General features: G+C 48.0%; 1 protein-coding gene across 5 annotated transcripts; it reads left to right on the top strand.

Moving 5' to 3' along the window:
- Positions 1 to 11: 11 nt before the first annotated feature.
- On the top strand, positions 12 to 12,639 carry ING4 (inhibitor of growth family member 4). Of its 5 annotated transcripts, none has more exons than XM_008973708.4 (8): positions 14 to 151; positions 6,424 to 6,495; positions 9,824 to 9,990; positions 10,170 to 10,275; positions 10,453 to 10,558; positions 10,802 to 10,949; positions 11,833 to 11,894; positions 11,984 to 12,639. In XM_008973708.4, exons 1-8 carry the CDS (start codon positions 115 to 117, stop codon positions 12,021 to 12,023), a joined length of 738 nt encoding a protein of 245 aa, XP_008971956.1. In that variant the 5' UTR covers positions 14 to 114; the 3' UTR covers positions 12,024 to 12,639. The 5 variants fall into 5 exon arrangements, with proteins under 5 accessions (XP_063449405.1, XP_008971956.1, XP_008971955.1 ...); XM_008973707.4 differs by having other exon boundaries at positions 10,450 to 10,558; XM_008973706.4 differs by having other exon boundaries at positions 15 to 151; positions 10,170 to 10,284.
- Positions 12,640 to 14,077: the final 1,438 nt, after the last annotated feature.

The following is a 14,077-nucleotide window of genomic DNA, read 5'->3' as shown; positions in this document are numbered from 1 at the left end:
GGCGGAAGTTCTCCTTTTAAGGGCGGAAAGGCTTTAGCCGCAAAATGGCTTCGGCCCCTGTCGCGTTACAGTCACTTCCGGGGCGGATCGGAAGTTGCTTTGTTTTGCTTCGAGATGGCTGCGGGGATGTATTTGGAACATTATCTGGACAGTAAGAGCAGGCTGGAGGTGGGGGTCGGGGCTGCAGAGTGGTGCGGGGATCAGGGATGAGAGGATCTGTAGCCCTTAAGTTCCAGTGACGAGAAGGTCACAATTATGAAGCGGTTCTGTGGCAGGAAATATTGGAGGGTGCGGAAAAAGAGGGGGCGGGGCAGCAGGATCGAGGCCCCGCTGATGGGTGTAGACGAGGGAGGGGTGCGGTGTGGGGGTTAGAGACGTGTCTTGAAGGGCTAGTGTGCATGGCCAGGAAGATAGTTGCTGCCCCCATTCTCCAGGGTCTCCAGCCTCAGGGTAGATTTTTTTCCCCATAGTCGTTCAGAATCGTTATCACCCACTGCCATTTGGAGCAGCGGTAAAGACCTCTCCTCCACTCTATTCTTCCTCAAAAGTGGCTTCTCATGGGGTTGAGAGTGGTGGTGATGAGTGACCACTGTCAGATGATGAACTAGAACGCTTCTCTTCATGGAGTAAAGATCTAATTCCCATCAAATGAAAATCTGGTGTTTATGCCATTTATGTAAACCACCCCTGCAGAAAGCCTATTGCTCTATGCGCTTACATTTGTTTTAGGGCCCGGAGTCATTTATTCAACAAATATTTATTGAGGTCCTGCTATGGGTCAGACATAATGGCAGGCACTAGGGATAGAAAAATGAGTAAGACAAGGCTCCTGCCCTCAAGAAGCTCACGATCTAGTAGGAAACAGATTCTGCAAATAATTATAAAACACTGCGACAAGTGAAATAATGGAAATACATTAAAAAGGACACTTGGTAGGCAACCCTGGAGAAAAGGGGGGTAATTACCTGGGGACGTAGGAAAAGCTTTACAGCGGAGGTGATGTTTGAATAGGGTCTTGAAGGTTATTTGCCAGTGAGGAGAGAAAAAAGGAATTCCAGGTTGGGGAAAGCATCCGCAAAGGTACTGTGATGGGTTTGTGGCAAGGTCAAGGGTGTTTGATATTTATGACTCAGAGGTCAGCGTATTTGATATTTATGAATCTAAGGTAAGAAATTGAGAAACGAGACTGGAGAAAGAGGCTGAGGCTAGATTGGACAAGGTCTTTTAAGGCAAACGAAGAAGTTTGCATTTTAAAGTAGAGTATGATTTTTATAGAGGAAAATGACTAATATATGGTAAATTGGAGCATGATATTGTTGATAACAGAGATCAATTAGTGATAACATTCCAGGACAGAGATAAGAACCTGATTTTAGGGAGTTACAGAAGTATTTAGGAGTTAAATATGAAAGGACTGACTGAATGACTGAGTGGTTGAGAGAGAAGGAAGAATCTAAGGTGGCTTCTTCCTGCTTAGAAAGTGAGGTAGACAGGCTGGGCACAGTAGCTCATGCCTGTAATCCCAGCACTTTGGGAGGCCAAGGCGGGCAGATCACTTGAGGTCAGGAGTTTGAGATCAGCCTGTCCAACATGGTGAAGCCCAGTCTCTACTTTAAAAAAAAAAAAAAATAAGCTGAGCATGGTGGCATGTGACTGTAATCCCAGCTACTTGGGAGGCTGAGTCAGGAGAATCACTTGAACCCAGCAGGTGAAGATTGCAGTGAGCTAAGATCATACATACCACTGCACTCCAGCCTGGGCGACAGAGAAAGACTCCGTGTCCCTCTCAAAAAAAAAAAAAAAAAAAAAAAAAAGGCTGGTGGCCAGGCGCGGTGGCTCATGCCTGTAATCCTAACACTTTGGGAGGCTGAGGCAGGCGGATCATGAGGTCAGGAGATCGAGACCAGCCTGGCTAACATGGTGAAACCCCGTCTCTACTAAAAATAAAAAAAAAATAGCCAGGTGTGGTGGTGTGCCCCTGTAGTCCCAGCTACTCAGGAGGCTAAGGCAGGAGAATCGCTTGAACCTGGGAGGTGGAGGTTGCAGTGGGCCGAGATCATGCCACTGCACTCCAGCGTGGGCAACAGAGTGAGACTCCGCCTCAAAAAAAAAAACAAAAACAAAAAGGCTGGGAGCGGTGGCTCACGCCTATAATCCTAGCACATTGGGAGGCTGAGATGGGTGGATGGCCTTAGGTCAGGAGTTCCAAGACCAGCCTGGCTAACATAGTGAAACCCCGTCTCTACTAAAAATACAAAAATTAGCTGGGCGTGGTGGCAGACGCCTGTAATCCCAGCTACTTGGGAGGCTGAGGCACAAGAATTCCTTGAACCTGAGATTGCGCCATTGCACTCCAGCCTGGGCGACAAGAGCAACACTATACCTCAAAAGAAAAGAAAAGAAAAGAAAGTTACTCAGCGGAGAAAAGATCATGCCAACTGCTGCAGAGATATTTTTTAGGATAGGCTTAATAACACCATTAGATTTGGTAAATCACCAGTGACTCAGTCTTGTGAACTGGTGATAGCAGACCTGAAGTTGTAGGTTTAAACAGTAGAGGCATTTTATTTTTTTTAATTTATTTTATTTTAGTTTTTCTGTTTGTTTGTTTGTTTTTGAGACAGAGTCTCACTCTGTCACCCAGGCTGGAGCGCAATGGTGCGATCTTGGCCCACTGCAACCTCTGCCTCCCGGGTTCAAGCGATTCTCCTGCCTCAGCCTCTTGAGTAGCTAGGATTACGGTGCCCGCCACCATACCCAGCTAATTTTTGTATTTTTAGTAGAGACGGGGTTTCACTGTGTTGGCCAGGCTGGTCTCAAACTCCCGACCTCAGGTGATCCACCCACCTTGGCCTCCCAGAGTGCTGGGATTACAGGCATGAGCCACCGTACCAGGCCTTTTATTTTTAATATATATATTTAATTTTTATAGAGACAGGATCTGGCCATATTGCCCAGGCTGGTCTCAGACTTCTGAGATCAAGCGATCTACCTGCCTTGGCTTCCCAGAATGCTGGGATTACAGGTGTGAGCCACTGTGCCCAGCAAGTAGAGGCATTTTTAAAGTTTTAGGTGGAGTCTTGGCAAGAGATTTCTCTTGTACTGGGGTGACAAATATTCATGCATTTATTCAAGTATTTACTGAGTACCTGCTCTTTGCAAGTCATAATTCTAAACACTATGGAATCAGGAGAGAATATGATAGCCATGTTCGGCCTGGGGAGACAGATACCAAATAACTAATTACACATTATTTTTTTAAATTTTTTTGTTTTTTGAAACAGTCTTGCTCTTTTGCCCGGGCTGCAACCTCTACCTCCCTGGTTCAAGCAATTGTCCTGCCTCAGTCTCTGGAGTAACTGGAACTACAGCCACGGGCCGCCATGCCCATCTATATATTTTTTTTTTTTTTTTAAGACAGAGTCTCGCTCTGTCGCCCAGGCTGGAGTGCAGTGGAACAATCTCAGCTCACTGCAAGCTCCGCCTCCCGGGTTCACGCCACTCTCCTGCCTCAGCCTCCCTAGTAGCTGGGACTACAGACTCCCACCACCACGGCCAGCTAATTTTTTTGTATTTTTAGTAGAGACGGGGTTTCACCATGTTAGCCAGGATGGTCTCGATCTCCTGACCTCGTGATCTGCTCTCCTCGGCCTCCCAAAGTGCCGGGATTACAGGTGTGAGCCACCGCGCCTGGCCTAATTTTTGTTTTGTTTTGTTTCTGAGACGGAGTCGCACTCTGTCACCCAGGCTGAAGTGCAGTGGTGCGATCTCAGCTCGCTGCAACCTCCACCTCCCGGATTTAAGCAATTCTTGTGCCTCAGCCTCCCAAGTATCTGGGATTACAGGTTTCACCATGTTGGCCAGGCTGGTCTTGAACTCCTGGCTTCAAGTGAGCCACCCGCCTCGGCCTCCCAAAGTGCTAGAATTACAGGCGTGAGCCACCGTGCCTGGCCCTAATTTTTGTATTTTTAGTAGAGATGGGGTTTTGCCAGGTTGCCAAGGCTGGTCTTGAACTCCTGGCCTTGAGCGATCCACCTGCCTTCCAGAGTGCTGGATTACAGGCATGGGCCACCGCACCCAGCCAACTAATTACACATTTATTTAATTACAGTTGGATAAGTGCTTTAAAAAGGTGGCTAGAATACCTTGACATAGATCGAGGGCAGTTAACAGAGTCTGGGAAAGTTGAGTTTGAGCTGAACTTTGGAAGAACGAACAGGAATTTAATAGGCCAAGAGGGATGGGGTGGATGGGATGAGGAAAAGTGAGTGGTGCATTCCAACTAGAGAGAACAGCATGTGGAAAGCCAAATGGCAGGAGGAGCACAGGCCAGTTTGAGGCAGTGAGAGGAGGCCAGTATGGGCAAAGCAGAGCACAAAGGGAGACTGACATGAGTTCAGGCTGGTGTGAGGTAAGCAAGGGCCAGAAAGCGCAGAACATCTTCAGAGCAGTAGGAAGTTACCAGAAGGTTATAAGCGGGAGAGTGACTTGATTAGGTTTGCATTTTTTATTTTTGTGGTTTTTTTTGTTTTTTTGAGTCAGTGTCTTGCTCTGTCATCCAGGCTGGAGTGCATTGGCATGATCTCGGCTCACTGAAACGTCCACCTCCCAGGTTCAAGGGATTTTTGTGCCCCAGCCTCCCAAGTAGCTGGGATTACAGGCGTGTGCACCAAGCCCGGCTAAGTTTTTGTATTTTTGGTAGAGACAGAGTTTCACCATGTTGCCCAGGCTGGTCTTGAACTCCTCAGCTCAGCTGATCCGCCCACCTGGGCCTCCCAAAGTGCTGGGATTACAGGCATGAGCCACCGTGCCTGGCCAGGTTTGCATTTTTTAAAAAGGACATTCTGGCTACTATATGGAAGTAGATTGGAAGTGTTACGTGTATAATAGAGGATACCAGGAGACTATTTGTAATTTGAGGACAAAGAGCTTGGAGGCAGAGATGGAAAATAAAAGAAAGGGGCCGGGCTTAGTGGCTCATGCCAGTAATCCCAGCACTTTGGGAGATCAAGGCGGGCGGGTCACCTGAGGCCAGGAGTTCAAGACCAGTCTGGCCAAAATGGTGAAACCCTGTGTCTACTAAAAATACAAAAATTAGTCGGGTGTGGTGGTGCGCGCCTGTGGTCCCAGCTACTCCAGAGGCTGAGGCAGGAGAATCACTTGAACCCAGGAGGTGGAGGCTGCAGTGAGCCAAGATCGTGCCACTGCACTCCAGCCTGGGCAACAGAGCCAGACTCCGTCTCAAAAAACAAAAAAGGAAAAGAAAGGAAAGGGAAGAGCTTTTTTTTTTTTTTTTTTTTGGAGACAGAGTCTTGCTCTGTCACCAGGCTGGAGTGCAGTAGTGCAGTCTTGGCTCACTGCAACCTCTGCCTCCCGGGTTCAAGTGATTCTCCTGCCTCAGCCTCCTGAATAGCTGGGATTACAGGTACGTGCCACCACACCTGGCTAATTTTTATATTTTTAGTAGAAACAGGCTTTCACCATGTTGGCCAGGCTGGTCTCGAACTCCTGACCTCGTGATCCACCCGCCTCAACCTCCCAAAGTGCTGGGATTACAGGCTTGAGCCACCACACCTGACGGGAAGAGCTTATTTATAAAGGAAGGTCACTGAAGGCGAAAAGGGTGGGATAGCCATGCAGAAATGGAAAGGTTTTGTAGAGAAAGAGTTAAGCATGGCCTGTCATGAGAGAACTGATCAATCCTGTCACAGATAAATCCAGAGGTTCAGAGGAAGGAAAACTGAGCTGTGCTTTATTTTTTGTTTGTTTGTTTGAAATGGAGTCTCGCTGTGTCGCCCAGGCTGGAGTGCAGTGGCGCGATCTCGGCTCACTGCAAACTCCGCCTCCCAGGTTCACGCCATTCTCCTGCCTCAGCCTCCTGAGTAGCTGGGACTACAGGCACCTGCCATCGCACCTGGCTAATTTTTTGTATTTTTAGTAGAGACGGGGTTTCACCATGTTAGCCTGGATGGTCTCAATCTCCTGACCTCGTCATCTGCTCTCCTCGGCCTCCCAAAGTGCTGAGATTACAGGTGTGAGCCACCATGCCTGGCCATTTGTTTCTTTTTGAGACAGGGACTTGCTCTATTGCCCAGGCTGGAGTACAGTGGCTCAATCACGGCTCACTACAACCTCTGCCTCCTGGATTCAAGTGATTCTCATGCCTCAGCCTCCCAAGTAGCTGGGATTAGAGATGCCCACCATCACACCAGGCTAATTTTCATATTTTTAATAGAGATGGAGGTCTCGCCATGTTGGCCAGGCTGGTCTTGAACTCCTGGCCTTGAGTGATCCACCCCCTCGGCCTCCCAAAGTGCTGGGATTGCAGGCGTGAGCCACCATGTCCGGCCTGAACTGCACTTTAAAAGGAGCTGTAAGGCCTATGCATAGTCAGTCCTGTGATTGTTTCTCTCTCTTCCCTAGGTATTGAAAACCTTCCCTTTGAATTACAGAGAAACTTTCAGCTCATGAGGGACCTAGACCAAAGAACAGAGGGTATGTATAGAGTAAAAAGTTTTTGTATCTAATGAGTGTGTGTAATCATTTATTTTTCTACTTGATGTCACCGTATCATCTGGTATGATCTGGAGAACTGTGGCTTCTCTCTCTCCTTTTTTACGCTCTTGGAATTCTTAAAACAGGATAATGATCCTCATTTCTGTATCAGCTTTTTCATAACAAATAGAGTATTGTGAAAACGCCTCAAGAATTCGAAGATGCTGTGTTCTTTATGTCTTCCTCGAGAATAATTAGCCAGGCTGTCTCACACCTGTAATCCCAGCACTTTGGGAGGCCTAGGCGGGCAGGTAACTTGAGGCCAGGAGTTTGAGATCAGCCTGGCCACATGGTGAAACCCCATCTCTACTAAAAATACAAAAACTAGCCAGGTGTGGTGGCACGCACCAGTAATCCCAGCTACTTGGGAGGCTGAGACGTGAGAATCGTTTGAACCTGGGAGGTGGAGGTTGTAGTGAGCCCAAATCATGCCACATGTCACTGCACTCCAGCCTAGGCAACAGAGCAAGACTCTGTCTCAAAAAAAAAAAAAAGAAGAATTAAAGAAAGTCAACTCGAGTCATTTCTGCTCTCCACGTTTGATATATTTATAGGATGACTAGAATGTTTCTACTTCTCTCATTGTTAATGTTACTGTCACAAATTCCCAGTGTGACTTTAGACTGCAACATATGTTGATAGATGGGAGGTTTGCTATATGAGAAGTCCTTAAAAAGAGAAAGAAAAAAGAAAGAGGAAAGAAAAAAAAGCAGTAATCGACAACGGGATCTCTACACCGTTCACACTTAGAGAAGCATTAGATACCATCTCCAGCCTGGAACATTGAGCAAATTTGGCTGCATTGGGGCATTCACTTGGTTTCTTCAAAGATGTCTGTTGGAGCTATTCCCGTACCCACTGAAGGATCTGTAGTCTTGTCTTCATTCTATGTAGCCATGTTCAAGGATGTAACAGACTGGTTTTGAGATACATGAAGCTGTGTCTTAAGTTACTCTGAGTTTACACATGAAAAGGTGAACATCATCGAAAACCCTGGACATAGTTCCCTGAGAACTGCCTGCCGAATGGTGAGAACCAGATTGCTTTTTTTGTAATACAGTTGTAACTCTTGAGTTCATGCATGGAAAGACAGTTGGAGATTATGGAACTATATGCTTTTTCAGCTTCTTCCAAGAGCCTGGAATGAAGTGGAGTATAAACAGTGTCTTCACAGATCCTCCTGGTTATCTGTTGCTGCACTATGTTAGAGTCAGACTTGTCTCTTACTACTGACATATTTATGAGCCCTTCCAAATATTAGTAAACATCTATAGTCTCAATGTCCTGGGACATTACCATTCTTCCAATATTAAAACATTTGGGGCCGGGTGCGGTGGCTCACGCCTGTAATCCCAGCACTTTGGGAGGCAGAGGCGGGTGAGTCTCCTGAGATAAGGAGTTTGAGATCAGCCTGGCCCATATGGTGAAACCCTGTCTCTGCTAAAAATACAAAAATTAGTCGGGTGTGGTGGCACATGCCAGTAATCCCAGCTACTCAGGAGGCTGATGCAGGAGAATCGCTTGAACTTGGGAGGTGGAGGTTGCAGTGAGCTGAAATCACACCACTGCACTCCAGCCTGGGCAACACAGTGAGACTCGGTCTCAAAAAAAAAAAAATAAAATAAAATAAAACATCTGGGAGACCGGGTGCCGTGGCTCATGTCTGTAATCCCAGTACTTTGGGAGGCCGAGGCGGGCAGATCACTTGAGATCAGAACTTCGAGACCAGCCTGGCCAACATGGTGAAACCACATCTCTACTAAAAATGCAAAAATTAGCCAGATGTGGTGGCGCACACCTGTAGTCCCAGCTACTTGGGAGACTGAGGCACGAGAATCCCTTGAACCCAGGAGGCAGAGGTTGAGGTGAGCCAAGATCGCGCCACTGCACACCAGCCTGGGCAACAGAGCGTGACTCCGTCTCAAAACAAAAAAACGTGTTTGGAGCAATATCTAGGATGGACAAACAGGAAAAAAAGAAGTAATGGAAAATGAAAGAAGTTGCAATGATGAGCCAAATAGGATGGGCAGCCTGGCTGCAGTGGCTCACACCTGGAATCCCAACACTTTGGGAGGCTGAGGCAGGTGGATCATTTGACCAGGAGTTCAAGACCAGCCTGGGCAATATAGTGAGACCTCATCTCTAGAAATGATTTTTTTAAAAAAATTATCAGGGTGTAGTGGCATGTGCCTGTGGTCCCAGCTACTCCAGAGGCTGAAATGGGAGATCATTTGAGCTCAGAGGTTGAGGCTGCAGTGTGATCCATGATCATGCCACTGCACTCCATCCAACCTGGGCAATAGAGTGAGACCCTGTCTCAAAAAAAAAAAAAAAAAAAATGGAGTGAGCAGTGAGATAAGCAGAATTGTTACATGGATGTTGGAGTAAGGTCTAATTTTAAATTGTGTGATATACTCAACTACTCAGGAGGCGAAAAGATAGAATCACTTGAGGACAGGAGTTGGAGGTCAGCCTAGGCAACAAACATAAGAGAGAACCTGCGCCTGCCTCTAAAAATAAATAGATTAGGCCAGGCATGGTAGCTCACCCCCAATAATCCCAGCACTTTGGGAGGCTGAAGCAGGCAGATTGCTTGACCCAGGAGTTCGAGACCAGCCTGGGTAACGTGGAAAAACCCTGTCTCTACAAAAAAATAGAAAAAATTAGCCAGGCGTGGTGGTGCCTGAGATGGGAGGATCACCAGATCTCAGGAAGTTGAGGCTGCAGTGAGCCATGATTGTGCCACTGCACTCCAGCCTGGGCGACAAAGTGAGACCCTATGTCAAAAAGAAAAAATACTAATAATTTTGAAATGTATGATATTGATGTACAGACTTGGAAACCAGCAACAGCAGATGACTCAGCCTGATTTGCGGCAGACAACTGCTGTGGGATGTTTTTGAGAAGGAAACAATGGCTTTTGAGACAAAATTCAATAAGCAGCAAGCCCTTCAAAGAAGCATCTTCAAACATGGACAAAAATACACTTCATATTAATGTGGTGTGCAAAGGATCCCTTGCTGTGTTTCAGTAATTTAAATTCCAACTATGATAGCAATGTTTTCAGCACCTTGAAAGGACCTTTAAAGCAAATATTGTCAGTATGTTCCATTACTTGAGTGCATGGCACAGTACCTCTGAACATTCAGTACTTTTTAGTTGGAAGGTTATGCTAATCAATGGAAAAGGTCCAAAGAACAAAAGGAAGAAATGTGTTTCACCTAGCCACTCAGGGGCCATTGTGACCAGGCCTCTGTCTCTGTTGTAGACCTGAAGGCTGAAATTGACAAGTTGGCCACTGAGTATATGAGTAGCGCCCGCAGCCTGAGCTCCGAGGAAAAATTGGCCCTTCTCAAACAGATCCAGGAAGCCTATGGCAAGTGCAAGGAATTTGGTGACGACAAGGTGCAGCTTGCCATGCAGACCTATGAGATGGTATGGCCCTGTTCATGGCTCCCCGCCTACTTCCCATCTAATCCTCAGGGTCTTAGACCCCTCCTTCAACTGTGTTGGGATCTGTTTGGGGTCTGTGAGATCCATAAACTCTGCCTTAACCTATTTTCTTTAATTGGAGATAGTTTTGTACCTCTCCTTTCTCCTTCATTTCCACCCAGGTGGACAAACACATTCGGCGGCTGGACACAGACCTGGCCCGTTTTGAGGCTGATCTCAAGGAGAAACAGATTGAGTCAAGTGACTATGACAGCTCTTCCAGCAAAGGCAAAAAGAGTGAGGAGGGGGGCGGGGCTGTGAGAGGTGGGGTGAGGATTGAAAGGGAGAAGAAGTCAGCTCTTCATCTGGTGGGAAGTTTGGCACCGGGTTGGAAAGGGGGAGAGAAGAGGACTTAACCCATCTTTCTGTCTCCCTGCCTCTGGCTTTCTCCCTCTTCCCTAGAAGGCCGGACTCAAAAGGAGAAGAAAGCTGCTCGTGCTCGTTCCAAAGGGAAAAACTCGGATGAAGAAGCCCCCAAGACTGCCCAGAAGAAGTTAAAGCTCGTACGCGCGTGAGTGACTCAGGGAGCCCTTTGCCGGATGAAATCCTCTTCTCCCCCGGTGCCCCACTCCCAGCCTGCACCGCCCCCTGCCGCTTTCTATATCTCTGCGCCAAGAACTCTTCTTATCATTTTGGTATCTGCTGGAGAAGCCACAAATCATTTGCCCTACCAGGATCTCCTGCCACCTCTGAAAGCCTCAGGCTTTAGCTTCCCTTCCTGTAGATGACACTTTCTCTTCCTCTTGGCATGCAGAAGTCCTGAGTATGGGATGCCCTCAGTGACCTTTGGCAGTGTCCACCCCTCTGATGTGTTGGATATGCCTGTGGATCCCAACGAACCCACCTATTGCCTTTGTCACCAGGTCTCCTATGGAGAGATGATTGGCTGTGACAACCCTGATGTGAGAAACATTTTGCCTTAGGATGGGGGGTTGTGAGGGGCATGAAGGGAGTGGGTATAAGAGGGAAAATCCCACAGTTGAGTACTGGGACTTCAGAATAGAAGAAAGATGGGCTGGACGTAGTAGCTCTTGCCTGAAATCCCAGCACTTTGGGAGGCTGAGGCGGGCAGATCACGTGAGGTCAGGAGTTTGAGACCAGCCTGGCCAACATAGTGTAACCCCTTCTCTACTAAAAATACAAAAATTAGCTGAGCATAGTGGCACACGACTGTCATCCCAGCTACTCGGGAGGCTGAGGCAAGAGGCAGGAGAATTGCTTGAACCTAGGAGGCAGAGGTTGCAGTGAGCTGAGATCACGCCACCGCACTCCAACCTGGGCGACAAGAGCAAGACTCTGTCTCAAAAAAAAAAAAAAAAAAAGCCTGAAAGCCTGGCGCTGTGGCTCACGCCTGTAATCCCAGCACTTTGGGAGGCCAAGGTGAGCGGATCACTTGAGATCAGGAGTTCGAGACTGGCCTGGCCAACACGGTGAAACCCCGTCTCCACTAAAAATACAAAAATTAGCCAGGCATGATAGCCTGTGCCTGTAATCTCAGCTGCTTGGGAGGCTGAGGCAGGAGAATGGCTTGAACTCGGGAGGCGGGGGTTGCAGTGAGCTGAGATCATGTCATTGCATTCCAGCCTGGGCAACAGAGTGAGACTCTGCCTCAAAAAGAAAAAAAGAATAGAAGGAAGACGATGGGAACTGGTTGGCCTTGGGACTTCCAAGAATTCTCCAAAAGGATGGAGTAAAGGACAGGATGTTCCTAAGGAATCTGGAGGGGCTTTCTCTCCTTCCTCTGGCCCTTCCTGGCCCCTGACTACTTCTTTCTTCCTCTTCCAGTGTTCCATTGAGTGGTTCCATTTTGCCTGTGTGGGGCTGACAACCAAGCCTCGGGGGAAATGGTAAGTGGCAGGAGTTGGAGGGTCCCTAAGTTGAGTGGTCAAGGGCATTCTCCCTTTCACTCACTTTTCTCTCCTCTTCTCTGTTTCAGGTTTTGCCCACGCTGCTCCCAAGAACGGAAGAAGAAATAGATAAGGGCCTTGGATTCCAACACAGTTTCTTCCACATCCCCTGACTTGGGCTAGTGGGCAGAGGAATGCCTGTGCTGGGGCCAGGGGTTCAGGGAGGAGTGGATGGCACAGTGCTGTCATCCCTTCTCCTCCCCTCTCCCCACTCCCGGTGCTGAGGCTGCATCAGACCCTGGTAGGGAGGGGTGCCGCAGCCACTAACGGTATGTGCTCTCCTTCAGCCCTCTCCCTTCGGAGGGACGTGGTCTTGCCCACTGTCCTTTTGCCTCCATGCTGAGGTCGGTGCTGTATTTCAGAGGGAGGGTCCTTTTCATTCTCCTTGCTTTGTATTTAAGGACTGGGGCATAGCATGGGGGCAGTCCCCCAGACCTCTTCATTCCCCCTCCTGTGGTGAGGGCTAGGTGTGATCAACACTTTTCTTCTCCATTCCCTTCCTGCTTTTTTCATGGTGGGGGATCCACCAGGTCATCTAGGCTCTGGCCCTAGTTGAAGGGGCACCCCTTCCTCTGTGCCAAGAGGATTCATCCTGGCCTTGTGAATGGGAGAGGGGGCAAGGTGGAATGCAGATAACTCACATGTAAAAGGAACTTGGGTAGGTAAATAAAAGCTATACATGTTGGCCTGCTGTGTTTATTGTAGAGACACTGTTTTAGTAAACATGCTGAGCATTCTTTTTGCGTCCTCTGGGTTGGATGCTATGTGAGAGGATGGCATGCCAGAATTAGGACATGACATGAAACCAGAGTGGTGCCTCTGTCCGAGAACTTGTAAGTTCTCAACTTGGGAAAGACAGAGGTGCTGGAGGGTGGGCCTCAGACCAGGGGGTCTCCAAAACTTTGTAAATCATGCATCTTTTCTCCATAAAACATCTTTCACTTAATTTCCAATAAATGATGTATTTGTGCTATACATACGTACTGCTATACTATACATTAGCTTGACTTCTTTTTTTTTTTTTCTTTGAGGCGAAGTCTCACTCTGTCGCCAGGCTGGAGTGCAGTGGCGTGATCTTGGCTCACTGCAGTCTCCGCCTCCGGGTTCAAGTGATTCTCCTGCCTCAGTCTTACAAGTAGCTGGGACTACAGGCACATGCTACCACGCCCAGCTAATTTTGTATTTTTAGTAGAGACAGGGTTTCACCGTGTTGGCCAGGATGGTCTCCATCTCTTGACCTCATGATCTGCCTGCCTTGGCCTCCCAAAGTGCTGGGATTACAGGCGTGAGCCACTGCGCCCAAGCTGATTTCTTTTTTTCATTTTTTTAAATTTTTTTTAAAGTAGGCCAGGCCCGGTAGCTCACGCCTGTAATCCCAACACTTTGGGAGGCCAAGGGAGGTGGATCACCTGAGGTCAGGAGTTCAAGACTAGCCTGGCCAACATGGCGAAACCCGGTCTCAGCCAAAAATACAAAAATTAGCTGGGCGTGGTCATGGGTGCCTGTAATCCCAGCTACTTGAGAGGGTGAGGCAGGAGAATCGCTTGAACCTGGGAGGCAGAGGTTGCAGTGAGCTGAGATCGTACCACTGCACTCCAGCCTGGGCGATAGAGTGAGACTCTGTCTCAAAAAAATAAATAGGCTGGGTGCGGTGGCTCACACCTGTAATCCCAGCACTGTGGGAGGTTGAGCTGGGTGGATCACCTGAGGTCCGGAGTTCGAGGCCAGTCTGGCCAACATGTTAAAACCCCATCTCTACTAAAAATACAAAAATTAGCCAGATGTGGTGGCATATGCCTATAATCCTAGCTACTTGGGAGGTTGAGGCAGGAGAATCACTTGAACCCAGGAGGCAGAGATTGCACTGTGCTGAGACCAGCCATAATTTTTGTATTTTTAGTAGAGACTGGGTTTCACCCTTTTTTTTTTTGAGATGGAGTCTCACTCTGTCATGCAGGCTGGAGTGCAGTGGCGTGATTTCGGCTCACTGCAACCTCCATCTCCCGAGTTCAAGTGATTCTCCTGCCTCAGTCTTACAAGTAGCTGGGACTACAGGCACATGCTACCACGCCCAGCTAATTTTGTATTTTTAGTAGAGACAGGGTTTCACCGTGTTGGCCAGG

This window comes from Pan paniscus, chromosome 10 (genome assembly GCF_029289425.2).
Source record: "Pan paniscus chromosome 10, NHGRI_mPanPan1-v2.0_pri, whole genome shotgun sequence".
In the NCBI taxonomy this organism is placed as follows: Eukaryota; Metazoa; Chordata; class Mammalia; order Primates; family Hominidae; genus Pan; species Pan paniscus.
Note: the sequence above shows the minus strand (reverse complement) of the source record. Positions and strands in the feature narration are given on the sequence as shown.